Consider the following 14665-nt stretch of genomic DNA (forward strand, 5'->3'; position numbering starts at 1 on the left):
GGGGGGACGCAGTGACTTTGTCCAGGAAAATAAGACCCTCATCTCTGGGCATTCAGTCCCGCTGGCCCCTGCCTCCCAGGAGGGGTCTGTAACTCCCAGACCCTTATCCCGTCTCAGGCTCAGCAGCGGTGCGTATTTGGTAGCTAGAGGAAAGGATCGAAGAATTGTGTGAGGCAACCTGTGCAGAATTCAAGTCTCAAGGCCAGATTCCAAACCAGCGCCTGGTGCATCTCACTCCAGCCAGCTCACACTCAGCTCAAAAGTGCAGCTCTGACGTCCACTTCTCTGCCAAAGTCTGATCTCCGTAAACCGAACTCAAGTCCATCCAATCCCTCTGCTAGAGCGAGCTCTTGTGCTGAACGCCCAGAGGGTGCCTGATTAACGCTCTCTGGTTCCCTCCCTGACTACCTGCTCTGCGCTGGCTTCCCATGACCATGCTGCTCGGCTCCTGGAACAGGCACAGCCGCTTGGCACGCCGTGGTCACACTGTGTTTGTACATTTCACCATAAACAAATCAAGCAAGAAAGCAATAGTCCCTATGAAAGGTGAGGCGAGGTACTGCCAGAGCACCTGACAGATGCACAGAGCTTCCCACAACACAGGATCCCAGGAGAATGGAGACGAGGTGGGGGAACAAACACAAGAGGAGTAGGGGGAGGGGCTCAACAATGGAGCCCCTTGGACACGCCTCAACCTCAGCCCCGAGGCTCGCCTTGCTCTCTCTACTACTGCAGATTCTCTCTTGGTCTACACAGGACAGCTAATTTTTTTCCTTCTTTATTTTGTTTAGAAAAAGTTTTCCGATGACCGTTTAGTACGTGAACACCAGGGGGCAGCAGGCAGCCTCGAGACAGATAAATACAGTGCAAACCGATCAAATCAGGCTATCAGCATCCCTGCTTCCCCTCACTTCCTCTGTGTTTGGAGGCCCCTTCCCACCCCCCAGCTCTGAACACGATGAATAATACCATGACACCTGGGCTCCCAGGCTCACTGTACCCTTCTCACAGCCAGGACATGGAATCAACCTATGTGTCTACTGACGGGTGAATGCATTAGGAAAATGTGGGAGATACACATTTAGGAATATCACTCAGCCCTTAAAATGTACGAAAGGCTGAAGTTCAAGCGTTATAGTAATTATAAAGATCACGGCCTGCTGGGATAACAAAAAGCAAGAAGTTATAGTAAAAGTATTCATTGAGGAGGTGAAAAATTTAAACATGACATCGAAGCGTCTTCAGTTCCTTTCCCGGTTCTCATTTTACTAAGGCAACAGCTCGGCTGCGTTTCTCTTTGAGAAATCCAAGGGTGACAGAAGAGACTAGCCAACACATGATCAATGGGTATTTCAAAAACCAGCGCAACAGCTAGGGGATGTCCACTAAATAAAGGACGAGACTAACAGACTCCAAACAAATTCACATCGGCCCGTGGAGACACGCTATTGAAAGAGCCAGTTCACGAAGAGGCAAGGAGGAGCTCACTGGAATGGCTTATTCTCTCTTTCTGGTGATGCTTTAGTTAAAATGACTCTAACTTTAGTCTCTCTCTCTCTCTCTCTTTTTTTTTTTTTTACTTATGTGACAAGTAGAATTAGACAGTGAGAGAGAGAGAGACAGAGAGAAAGGTCTTCCTTCCGTTTGTTCACCCCCTAAATGGCTGCTTCGGCCGGTGCGCTGCACCGATCCGAAGCCAAGAGCCAGGTCTCTCACGCGGGTGCAGGGGCCCAAGCACTGGGGCCATCCTCCACTGCCTTCCCGGGCCACAGCAGAGAGCTGGACTGGAAGAGGAGCAGCCGGGACTGGAAGAGGAGCAGCCGGGACTAGAACCCGGCGCCCATATGGGATGCTGGCGCCGCAGGCGGAGGATTAACCAAGTAAGCCACGGTGCCGGCCCCCTCAGTTGCTTACCAATGAACTTACACTGACTGTGACGCCCACTAGCGACAGGAACAGCCAGCAGTGCACACTTCATGGCTGACTCATCTCATTCACCAATTTCAGGACAAAAAGCATCGCTGGGGCCCAGAGGGTCAGCCTCTCCCTACCTGCGGAGAAGGTGAGCCTGGCCTACAGGTGCATCCTGGACAGCAGCCAGCCAGAGCAAGCCACAGAAACCTTTTCCTTTAAAACCAGAAGCACGCTTGTCACACTGGCTAAAAGACCCCCCTCCCGGCCCGGCAGGTGTGCAGAACAAAGCCATCGACAGCAGAGGCAGAGCCGAGAGCAGAGGAAAGCGCAGCCTGGTGTGACCGTCACACGACCTGGGCGGACTGGTGGTCACCGGGATCCCCACCCAGTTCCACAGAAAGGCAGGGAACTCTGACACAATTCTTATCAGGGCAAGGAGCAAATGGCACTGCTATTTATAAAACACAGAGATACAGACGGACCAACGCAGTGACCTTGTGAAAAGTGAAACAAGGCACAACGAAGAACCAAGGAACTGCCCTGCCAAGACTATTCCCAGCACCCCCCTTGTTTTATAAGATGAGGCCAAACATGGCCATGGCCACAGCCACTTAGAAAACCAGCTGGTGGCAAAAAAGTGAATTCTTGACCCTGGCATCTGCATGAAACGCTCAAACTCTCGCCCGGCTGAGAAGGGTCACGACCTGGGGAACGTTGTCCAGCACTGCCAGCTGGGACTCGGTCACAGCCCAGGGCTGCAGGCTGTGGACACTCCGGGGTGGCAGCCCATGGAACCACTCTGGGGCTGGTGTTTGGCACAACAATGAAGACGCCACTCAGGACACCCGGTACAGCCTCTACTGGAGAGCCTGTGTTCGATTTCAGTTCCGCTCCTGATTCCAGCTTCCAGCTACTGCGCACCGAGGGAGGCAGTGGTGATGGTTCCTGTCATCACGTGGGACACCTGGATTGGGTTCTTGGCTCTTAGCTTTGGCTCCAGCCAGGGACTCTTGTGGGCATTTGGTGAGTGAGCCAGCAGACAGAAGTTCTCTCTCTCTCTTTTCTATCTCCCCACCAAATAAACAAAAGAATGAAAGTTCTCAATAGAAACTCAAAAAGAACTTACAACAAAACACAGTCAGTGGTGCTGACCAGGCAGCCACCACCAGAAGGCAGAAGGCCTGTGCCCCCAAACGCCTCGGCTAACACCCTGACATCACTCTGTGACTCTCTCTAGGAGATCGGACAGGAGTGGGTTCAAGGGAGGTGTGAGACACTGGGTAGGCAGAGGGAGAAACACAGGGGAAGAGAAAGGCGCAAACACAAGGTGAAGGGACGTCCCCACCCCCAAATCAAACACTCTGGGTTCTGCCACTGCTGCCCGGGCCCTGCCTGGGTTTTGGCCTCGTCGCCCAGCAGGCTGGAAACCACAGCGGGGATTCCCGTGTCTCCCACGTCGCTCTAATTCCCTTCCTGGGGACAGTGCTAAGGAACGTGACCTGGAGTCCTTCTCGCTTCTGGAGCAGGACCAAGGGTCTGCAAGTTAGCACCTGTCTGTGTCAGAGCTGCTCTGGAGCTGGGGCCAGCGTTTAAGGACGGGCACTTATTCCGTGAGTCCTTTCTAAGAACCCGCAATGGCCAGCTTTGTTCTATAAGGATGCTCCAAAACCGGTCATGGAAAAATGGAACCACAAGATACATTTAACCTATTTAAGCGGTACCGTATTTTGTATCAGGAGTAACACATCCTTTGAAAAATCTAAAATACCCATACAAAATTCTAGCTACAAAGGCCTACCTTGCTGCTAGTTCAGAAAGTAGAGGCGTTACACTATACCCGGAGAGGGCCCAACTTCTGAGAGTCCTCGCTGAAGCAGACAACAGCGTGCGCTTCTATCAGCTGGGGATAAGCAGCTCTCTCTGCCCTCCCCTAAAATGCTTACCTCCTCCAGAAGCCGAGTGACAGCGTCGATGTCATTGTACGTCTTAGTCATCTGGCCAACTCTTTCAGCACATAGCACTGTAAGGAGTAAAAGTGACAATGAGACCTAGGACACGCACCTGCCACACAAACGACCCCATCTGGAGAAGCACCCTGAGGTTGTGTTCCTGTGCTAGCACGCAGGGCCACTGACTTTCCTGGGTTCAGCCCACGCTGTGTTCAACACCACGGGGTTTCACTTTCCAGTTCCAGGTATGAGATCTAACTGTGGGGGATGGGTGCTATCCCTGTGAAGCCTTACACTGTGGGTATGTGTGGGGGTGCACACGCGTGTGCATATATAAAGGTGGTATGAGGGCCAGGTGGTGGGGTAGAAGGGCTCTGGCTTCCCATGAACTCAGCAAACTCAAGTGCATGGGGTGGAGGTCAGGCGGCAGCACAGCCCCTGTATGGAACCTACCAGAAAGGCCTGCAGGGCTGCACCCCACCAGCCACACAGCCCCAGCCACATGGACATAGGGGCTCCTTCTGGAAGCACCGATTGGATCTCACGACAGCACGGACCCCTCTGCCCATCTTATCCTGACGCTGAGTCTAAAGAATGGTTTCCATATCATGAAAAACAAGGCAATCTATTTTATTTCCCCCCCACAGGCAGAGTGGATAGAGAGAGAGAAAGACAGAGAGAAAGGTCTTCTTTTTGCCGTTGGTTCACCCTCCAATGGCCGCTGCAGCCGGTGGATCTCGCTGATCTGAAGCCAGGAGCCAGGTGCTTCTCCTGGTCTCCCATGTGGGTGCAGGGCCCAAGCACTTGGGCCATTCTCCACTGCCTTCCTGGGCCACAGCAGAGAGCTGGCCTGGAAGAGGGGCAACCGGGATAGAATCCGGAGCCCCGACCGGGACTAGAACCCAGTGTGCCGGCGCCGCAAGGTGGAGGATTAGCCTGTTAAGCCATGGCGCCGGCCAAGGCAATCTATTTTTAAAATCCATACCAAAATGACCATAATCTTTGCCCCCCTACACACGTACTCACACACGGTGCTATTTCTCTGTGTATACTGTGGTCAGAGCAAGCAGCACAAAAGCCACCCTAGAACTGTGTCTCTTTTACTCCTTCCACTGGGAAAAAAAGGACTGTGCAATGAAAGGCTTTAGTCTGCCAAAAAGAGAGAGAGAGAGAGAGAGAGAGAGAGAGAGAGAGAAATCTCAGGCTTGTCTAGTTTTAAAACAATTGCAAGGACTAGATTTGCAGTTCAACAAAAGGTAGCATTGCCTTTTATTCTATGCAGGAAGGAGTGAATGCAAATAGATTTAGGGTCAAAGAGCAACCATATTGACACCTGTCACTTTGGGGCTGCATAATAATAACTCCTCAGCCAGGCTTTGTGAGCGAGGCTAACTGTGCTGCGAGCTGACACTCTGGCAATGGCCCACGCCCCGGGAGGAAAGCAAATGGGAATCGCACTGCTGTACCAAGTCCAAGTTGGGCACATAGCAAGTGGAATTCAATAGGTCTGTACATATTTCATTAAACACCAGTAGAAAGCACCCCGGCGAATGAGCTCAGAGAAACCTGATCTGTTGGAATGATTTCCGAGCTTAAGGAGGAGACCTGAAATCTGGTTCTAAATCTGAAACCATAGTCCACCCCCCCAGCCCCCCCACCTCCCCCACCCCCGGGGAGGCAGGCTCCCTGGTGCGGTTTGCTCTCCACCCAGTCCTATCACCTGCCTCACAGCAGAGAAAAGTCCATCACCTGGGGCACTTTCTTTGCGTCTCACTTAGGTAGAGCTGCCAAGGAGGAGAGAGAGAGCGACAAGGGTGGATTTCAACCAGAATCTACTTTGATAATAGATGGATTCCAGCGCACGGGCTCAGGGCAGGTGAAGGCTCCTGTGCCTCGGGCAGGAGTCAGCGCTGGTCCTGTGCCGCTGTGATCCTGCCAGACAGCAGGAGCTGGAGCTGTAGTCTGCTCCAGTACTGTGCCAGTCCGAGACGACACTCATTTCCCCAGCTAATGTCTTAAGATCACTATCATTACCCATTCAGGCGGGCACGTGTGGCTAACTCTATGCAGTCGTAAGAAATAATCCACAGGACTCCCATAGATCCTGAGCCAGGTTCCTGTGTACTGACATTCGGCAAAATTACATACCACGACCAGGATGCTGACATCTACCTGATTTGCGGTCTTATTCAGATTTCCCCAGTTTTAACCGTACTCGTGTGTGTGTGTGTGTGTGTGTGTAGCACAGGACAATTTTAATCCCCTGTGCAGCTTCATGTACCCACAACCATCAGGATCCCTTTGTGTTGTCCTTTTAGCAAACTAATTTTAAAAATCTTTACCGTATTTTTAACACTTAAACTCAATACAATGTATGCATGGGCCACTAATCTTCCCAGCATTATTCTCACCAGGCACACAGTGCAAGGAGGCCAGGTGTGCCCAGTCATATCCCTGGCACAGCGCCCCTTCAGCTGGGGGTGCACAGGGGCAGGTCTTCCTGGAAGCCCCAGGCCCTCTGGGTCTAACTACACAAGTCAGAGGCATCAGTGAAAAAAACAAACACGACAATTTACCCCAAGCTGTGGAAGCACGTGATTATTCCAGCTATATTTTTAAAGATACACGTAATTCCAACAGGGGGAGGAGAAATGTATAAATTTATAGTACATAGAAAAAAAGTAAGGATAGCCACAGAAACACTGATGTTTGGATAAGATTGCCAAGTTTTCACCTTCTTTTGCTCGTGCGTGTGAGTTTAAAGAAATTCTGTAGTGACCCTGCACTGGTGGAGAAAAAAGCACTTACAACATTTTCCATAAAGTACGCAGTTGATAATAAGACAGAAGGTTGCCCGCGCCGTGGCTCACTAGGCTAATCCTCCGCCTGTGGCGCCAGCACCCCGGGTTCTAGTCCCATTTGGGGTACCGGATTCTGTCCCAGTTGCTCCTCTTCCAGTCCAGCTCTCTGCTGTGGCCCAGGTGCTTGGGCGCTGCACCCGCATGGGAGACCAGGAGGAAGCATCTGGCTCCTGGCTTTGGATAGGCGCAGCGCGCCGGCCGTAGTGGCCATTTTGGGGGTGAACCAACAGAAAAAGGAAGACCTTTCTCTCTGTCTCTAACTCTGCTTGTCAAAAAAAAAAAAAAAAAAAAAAAAAGAAAGAAAGAAAAAGACAGAAGGTCCTGGGAGCCTTCCTGAGCTTATTACGAGAGAAATTAATGACAGCAATAGGAACACTTACGCATATAAACTCATGGACAGCAATTCTGAATCTATAGGTACAGTGCAATGTGCCTTGACTGGCTCTGGGTGTTCGCAGGCAGATCGTGACCATGGCCAGGCACCATTCAGAGACCTCAGTGTGGACAATCCCATGGGGCCCTCTGAGCACGACTAAGGGTGGGTACTGACATGAACACCACTTAACAAATGGGAAGCCAAGGCTCAGAGCCGTTAAGTAGCTAGCCTGGTGCCACACAGCCAGTGGGCAGTAAGTTTATAAAACAAGAACAGACTCCTAGCAGATGCAGCAGCTAATGTTTACAGCACCCCTATTATGCTAAAGGATTGAATCTGCTTCCTCAATTCATCTCCACAATAACTCTGCAAGGTAGCTGCTCTACATCATGAATAATCTGATGTTCTGGACCCAACCAAGGTCACCCAGGGAGAGAGGCTGCACCACAGGGGCTGAGCTGAGGCCAGCCTGGCTCGGGCACTCAACAAGTGAGCCATAAAGGAACAAGGACAAGGTAGGGCCAGCGCCAATCAACAAGGTTAAGGACGTGTGCAAACAGGGCGAGACACCCGTGTGGCATGGGGGAAGAAAAGACTCCTGACCTTGGGGGCTTGTGTTCTCCTAGGAGACTGTCCCAAGGTCACCAGGCCCTGAGAAGGCCTCTTAATGCCTGCATTTCCTCTTCCTGGAGCCAAGCAAGGAGTGTGGGAAAATAACAAGAGAGGCCTTTGCAGGGAGCTCAGCACAGGGTGCGCTTTGCCAGTGCAGCCTCTCTGGAAGTTGCATCTACAATAAGCTGTGGTTGGGTCTCTTTCGCCAGGGGAATGGCTCTGCAACTGCTGGTTGCATCTCTCACCCCCAAAAGTGTGCCCCTTGCCCCCTAAAAAGTAAAGGGGCAGCCATACACCCCCATAATAACTTAGTACTCGAGAATTATGGCCCAAGTCCTAGGACCAAAATGTTAGACATAGCCTGTCTACTATAGCAAAGTAGATGGATGAGAAAGTTCATGAAAAATGCATAACCCAGGGAAGCCATGCACCGATTTCAAACTTTCTGCACCTAAACACATCTACCTTTCAGTTCCATGTTCTGAACTTTGTGAAGTCCCTGTGGACACACACTGTGCCTCTTGTACCGTCAAACCTGCAGAAAACGATACCCCATCTCCTGCACCAGGCTCTGCGCTGAACCCGAGGGTTGCCTGCCCTCCTGTGGCAGCACAGACACCAGGGCAACCTGGGGCAGGCATGGGGGGATTTCAGGGCCTGGCAGCCCCCTGTAGGGGCCATGGACTTTTATCACGGGCAATGGAAAGTCACTGGAGACTTCTCAAAGGGACAGCATCCATGGGAGAGTTGTAGTTCAAACAACACTGTGGCTTCCATGTGGAGCAATGGGGGAGGGGAGCAGGGCCAGGCAGAGAGACCAATGTCAAGGCTGCTGGAAAGAGGCGGGTTCTTTCCTTGAGAGACTGCAGAGGTCTGACTGAGCGGGAGGTAAATCAAAACATGTAGGACCTGGGGTTCTGGCTGGGACAGGAGCCATGGGTCTCCTGGGTCTGGCGCCTTCTGTTGAGACAGACAGGTGCAGCCCGACAGAAGCAAGATAGGGCCAGCACTGGAACAGCCACTGAGGTCAGCACGAATGGCGTGCTGGGCGGGGGCTGTCCACAACCCACTGCGGCAGGAGGCCCAGTGGACAAAATGCCCTCCCATGCCCCCCAGGAGCTGCAGGTGGTTTTGGTTTGGGAGAATCCACTTTGAAGCGAGAGGAGACTGGGTTATCATCAGGAAGGCAGGTGCAGTACGGGACTGTGGAGCCAAACTGGAACCCGTAGGCCTGGGCTGGCTGAGCACAGGGACGGAGACCTGTGAGAGGCTGTCACAGCTCATTGGATTCACAGGGTGGACAAAATTCTGAGAGGCACTGGCACTAGAAAACCAGGAGTGGGTAAAGTAAACCTTGCCCCAAACGATTTTTAGAAAAAATGACGGCATTCATCCTTCCAGGTACGCTCACAACAGGAGCCACCAGCCCAAAGCAAGTTCCAATCACCCACATACAGTGTGAGGTCCCACACAGCAACAGGTGCCTGTCTCACGCCACATGTGATAAGCCATCTGGACACTTTGGCCTCAACAGACTTCCTGGGGCTTCAGCAAGAAGCCCTCACTCCATTCACCTTGGTGGAGAGTTTCACAGGGTTGTCCGAACAGCTCTCACCACTCCTTAACCCACTCCTGACAACACTTTGCCATTAACGTCAGCTTCACCTATCGCTGTACGAATATAGGAACGAATGACTATTTTAGACACACACACATCCACACGTGCACATGTGTGTGCTTATCTGTGTGTACCAAAATGGAAACACCTTATGCCCTCTGGAAGACAAGATTTCCTCGGGGCCGGTGCCGTGGCTCACTAGGCTAATCCTCCGCCTTGCAGTGCCGGCACACCGGGTTCTAGCCCCGGTCGGGGCACCGATCCTGTCCCGGTTGCCCCTCTTCCAGGCCAGCTCTCTGCTGTGGCCAGGGAGTGCAGTGGAGGATGGCCCAAGTGCTTGGGCCCTGCACCCCATGGGAGACCAGGAGAAGCACCTGGCTCCTGCCATCGGATCAGCGCGGTGCGCCGGCCGCAGCGTGCCTACCGCGGCGGCCATTGGAGGGTGAACCAATAGCAAAAGGAAGACCTTTCTCTCTCTCTCTCACTGTCCACTCTGCCTGTCAAAAATAAAAAAAAATAAAATTAAAAAAAAAAAAAAAGATTTCCTCGGAACTCAAAGACCAAGCAGCCTGTCCACGAACAGACAGGGCTGTCTGCAGTCTCCCTTACTAACAGCCGATTTCTTCAATTAAAACAGTATTTCTCAACAATTCTTTTTTGTAGAATCCAGCTCTATCTGCCCCCCCCCAAATTATTTTTCCTTCTGTCTTCTGTACCTTAACACAAGTTATTTTACTAAGGTCAAATTCTATTTTTTGTTATTTTTCTTAGAAAAACAACAAGTGTATTGAATAAACGTTCAAAACTGACCCTCAGGAACCCTGACACGCCTAGCCGAGGCAGAGCTGGTTCCTCAGGGACAGAGAAAAGACTGGTCTGCGAACCAGCGGACTCGCCACTCCCACCCGCAGCCGCAGTGTGGAGGGTGGAAAAGAATCCCCATGTCTGGCCCCTGGCGCTCCACGAGGTATAAGTGGCCTTCCCGAAGTCAGCAAAAATGGAATTGAAAGGTAAGTTTTAGTGCAAACAATTATGAAATTGATGCATACAAGGGAGCTGCAAAAAGTTCATGCAAAGTGCGTATTACAAAAAAAAAATCTATGCATGGATTTCTAATTTTTTTTTTGCACTAAAGCTTCCTTCCTTCCTTCCTTCCTTCCTTCCTTCCTTCCTTCCTTCCTTCCTTCCTTCCCTCCTTCCTTTCTTTCTTTCTTTGACAGGCAGAGTTAGACAGTGAGAGAAAGACAGAGAAAGGTCTTCGTTTTTCTGTTGGTTCACCCCCAAATGGCCGCTATGGCTGCCACGCTGCACTGATCTGAAGCCAGGAGCCAGGTGCTTCCTCCTGCTCTCCCATGCGGGTGCAGGGCCCAAGCACTTGGGCCATCCTCCACTGCACTCCCGGGCCACAGCAGAGAGCTGGACTGGAAGAGGGGCAACCGGAACAGAATCCAGCGCCCCAACCGGGACTAGAACCCGGGGTGCCAGCGCCACAGGCGAAGGATTAGCCTAGTGAGCCACAGTGCCACCCTAAAACTTATCTTTCAAACTCTGTTCTCCAGGAACTTTTCGAAGCACTCTCACAAACTTAGTACATTCTTAACCATTTGTCCTGTCCACAGGGGAAGGCATGGAGGCCCAGAACCTCAGAGCCATAGGTAAAAGGCTTCCCTTTAAATTCTAAATGAGTCCCCATTCGTGCTAAGTTTCTGGGCATCACAAAATAGATGTCCTTCCAAGCTTTTGTGCAGTAGTTGTGGATTTCATTAATCCCTGCTCTGCTTAGAAACCTTGCCCACCATTGCCACATCCTACTAGGAGCAGCGTCATCCCATGGGACACTCAGGGACCACGGTCACCACGTCCCACCTCTCAATCCGCGCCTCCTCGCACCTACCGCCCAGACGCAGCCACAGCATCCACAGCCGGCGGTGCCCCTGTGGGTGTCCAGCCTGGCACCTGTGTGCCCGCTCTTTGCTCCTGGAGGGTCTGTCTTCCTCCCACTTCTCCATCTGAGTACTTCCTGCTCTTGCCGTGGCCCACAGAGAAGGTGCGGTGGACACCCTGCCCAAGCCTCAGCTTTTCTGCCCGCTTTTGTAAAATTTGCAGTTTTTCCGGTCTGCTGCAGACATCGAGATCGGGCTGATTAGGCAAAGTGCTTTCCATGAAGGGGGCAGCTCTTGCTAATCTCAGCCAAACATGGGGCCGGTAAGTTAGACGCAGCCCCTCCCCACAGCGTTATCACGGGGAAAACCAAGACTCTGGGAAGTCTGATGAGCTGGGTAAGGTCACCAAGACAGATTCTTGCAGTCTCCAAAGGATCTTCTGGAGGGAAATGAATGCATATGTCCTCACATAAACCTATAGGCAACTGGTGAGCAGTCATCAAAATGTGGCACAATCCCGGCAATGGAATATTATTCAGCCACGAAAAGGAACAAAGCACTATTACATGTCACAGTGTGGATGGAACTCAAAATCTTGTGCTAAGTAAAAACCAGACACAAAAACTGCCATACAGCATTGAGTGTAGTCACATAAAGTATCAGAAGGCAAACCACAGATATGGGAAGTATGTGAGTGGTTTTGTAGGACTGGGGGTAGCAGTTGGAGTTTGCTGTAAATGGGCATGATGGATCTTACTGGGGGGATGCAAAACTCTTAGACTGGATGACTGTGGTGGTTACACTACTCAGTAGATTCACAAAAATCCACGAAACTGTCATTAAAGCAAGGGAATTTCAAGACAAAACATTTATTTATGTATTTGCAAGGCACAGAGAGAGGGGAAGGCAGGGAAACACAAAGAGACAACTCTTCCATCTGCTGGTTGCTCCCCAGATGACTACAATGGCTGAGGCAGGGGCAGGCCAAAGCCACGGGCCTGGAACTCCAAGTCTCCCAGGTGGGTGCAAGGGCCCAAGTACCTGGGCCACCTTCCACTGCTTTCCCGGGAACATTAGCAAGGAAGCTGGATGGGAAGTGGAGCAGCAAGGACTCAAACCAGCACCCATCTGGGATGCCAACAATGCAGGGGGCTGCTTAACCCGCTGGGCCATAATACTAGTCCAATAAAGTGAGTGAATTTTACAGCATGTAAAGTACACTTCGACATTTTATGTTGCCAAATAACATGCAAACAAGCATTGCAAACAAGCCACCCCACATTCCAACTACTTCCTTGTGAACGAGACAAAGAGAAAACATTGTTGTGTTATCTCAGCCCCTGACTGAGCCTTCCCTGGGCCACAGTGGTACTGTCAGACAGCGACTTAGTTTAGGAATCACCAGTCACCCCGGAAGAACCAGCACTGGGGTGGACGTTTGGCACAAAAGTTAGGCTGCCACTTGGGCTGCCCACATCCCACATCAGAGTGCCTGGGTTCGAGTCCTTTCTCTGCTCCTGATCCCAGCTTCCTGCAAAAGTGTACCCCAGGAGGTGATGATTCTACGAGTTGGGTCCACTGCCACCCACAGGGGAGACCTGGATGGAGCTCCTGGCTCCTGGCTTTGACCTGGGGAGTGAATCCATAGATGAAGGAGTGCTCGCGCTGGCACTTGCGCTCGCTCACTCTCGCTCCTTCTCTCTTCTCTCTTTTGCAAATATGTAAAATAAGTAAATAAAAACTAAAAAGAAAAAGAAACCAACCCTGATTAGGAATCCATACATGCACTCACGGGCCCCATAGAGATTAAATTATTTTCAACTAGAGAACTACCATTAAAATTGGGTCAGATGGAAGAAAGAATTCAGGACACACCCATAAGAAAGCCAAGGGCCACCCTGTCCAAAGTTTAGGAGTCTGACTTGGGCCCTCTTCCTGGGCACACACAGCTCTTCTTCGTCTCCTCGTTGTCCCTCTGAGGCTTGGCCAAGTCCCCCACCAGACTGCTGGCCTGCAATATTTATTTTCACAATAATTTGGACAAAATAAGCCAAGAGAATTAACTCCGAAGACCTGTAAGACACACATTTCTTGGTTTCAAAAACAACAAAGCAGAACCATTCTAATGCAGCCCTTGAAGGGTAATGGCCCACAGCAAGGAAAACAAAACAAAATGGAAGAACAATTTATTTTCATTGGCATTTAAATGTCCTCATGTCAAAAATGACAACAGCACAGCCACAACCAACCCTACAGAGTCACAAATGTCCCCTAGCCCTTCCCGCCTGGGAAAACAGCCAGGTCTTATCCATGTTGATACTCAATAACATAAAACAAAACCAAAAAAAGCAAGGCAGGTGGCCACTTAGCCTGGTGGCTACGATGTCTCTGTCCCACATCAGAGTACCTAGGTTTGATTCCTGGTTCTGGCTCCTCACTCCAGGTTCCTGCTAATGCAAACTGTGGGAGGCAGATGGTGATGGCTCATGTGGGAGACCAGGGTTGCACTCCTGACTCCTGGCTTTGGCCTTGGCTGTTGTGCGCATCTGGGGAATGAACCAGTGGATAGGAGCTGTCTATTCTCTCTTCTCATTATCTCTGAATCCTTCTCTCTTCTTTCTCTCTCTCTCTCTCTCTCCCTCTCTTCCCCTATCAAATAAATAATTTTTTAAAAAGCAATATGCAAAGAACAGCTTATTTCTAACCACTACCCTATCTTATTGTCTCAAGATAAGCATCCCTCCTGCTCCTGGACAGTCCCCTCCCTGTCCCAAGGCTGAATGCAAAGGAGAAACCACATCTGGAAAGGGGAAGGAGAGCTCAGGTCCAGTGCGGCACACAGGAAGTTGCCAGGGAAGACACCTTCACAGAGGCAGCTATGGTCTCAGGCCAGAAGCCAACAGGCCAACGGCTACCACTCTTCCATGAGAAGCCCTGGTGTCTCACGGCTCCCGGGTGAAAACACACTGGAAGGTCTCTGGGTCAGCGGTGGGGGCAGCTCAGCGTAAAGCCAGCACAAAGAGCAGTCTGCTTGGCCATAACCTGTGTCCACGCAGCGCCCAGCCTCTCCGCTGATGGGCGGGAGCGATGTGCCCCTCGTTGACAGCAGAGACCCACATGGTGCAGCTCTGGCTTCATTCCACTGCTCAGTAGGACCGCGATCAGCTCAACTATTTCTCTGGCTCACTCTCCCGTGCCTCGGCAGGCTGAGAGCTTGGTACCAACACGACTTCTTGACAAGGCAGAGAATGAATGAAATGACTGCTAGGGTGACCACAGCACGCCAACTGCTGCCCTGGGCACCTGACTACACACAGGAGTGTCCATTCACTGAAAACTCAGAACAGCCCCCACTGAACAAACTAGACAGGAGAGAGGCCAAGGTCAAGTGGGGCAGAACTGTGGACTTGGACCAGAACTTGGACTTGCACACTGCAGTCAATTTCCCAGCT

The 14665-nt window shown here is 51.3% G+C and overlaps 1 protein-coding gene across 3 annotated transcripts in view; it reads right to left on the reverse strand.

Annotated features, from left to right (window-relative positions):
• The window catches only part of TRAK1 (trafficking kinesin protein 1), a 124533-nt gene that overhangs the window by 36472 nt on the left and 73396 nt on the right, over positions 1–14665 (reverse strand). For all 3 annotated transcript variants that reach the window (XM_062200650.1, XM_062200649.1, XM_062200648.1), the window contains exon 3: positions 3858–3934. In XM_062200650.1, coding sequence (XP_062056634.1) covers positions 3858–3908 — 51 coding nt within the window. In that variant the 5' untranslated portion in view covers positions 3909–3934. The remainder of the gene's footprint in view (positions 1–3857; positions 3935–14665) is intronic.

This window comes from Lepus europaeus, chromosome 9, assembly GCF_033115175.1.
Source record: "Lepus europaeus isolate LE1 chromosome 9, mLepTim1.pri, whole genome shotgun sequence".
Taxonomy (NCBI): domain Eukaryota; kingdom Metazoa; phylum Chordata; class Mammalia; order Lagomorpha; family Leporidae; genus Lepus; species Lepus europaeus.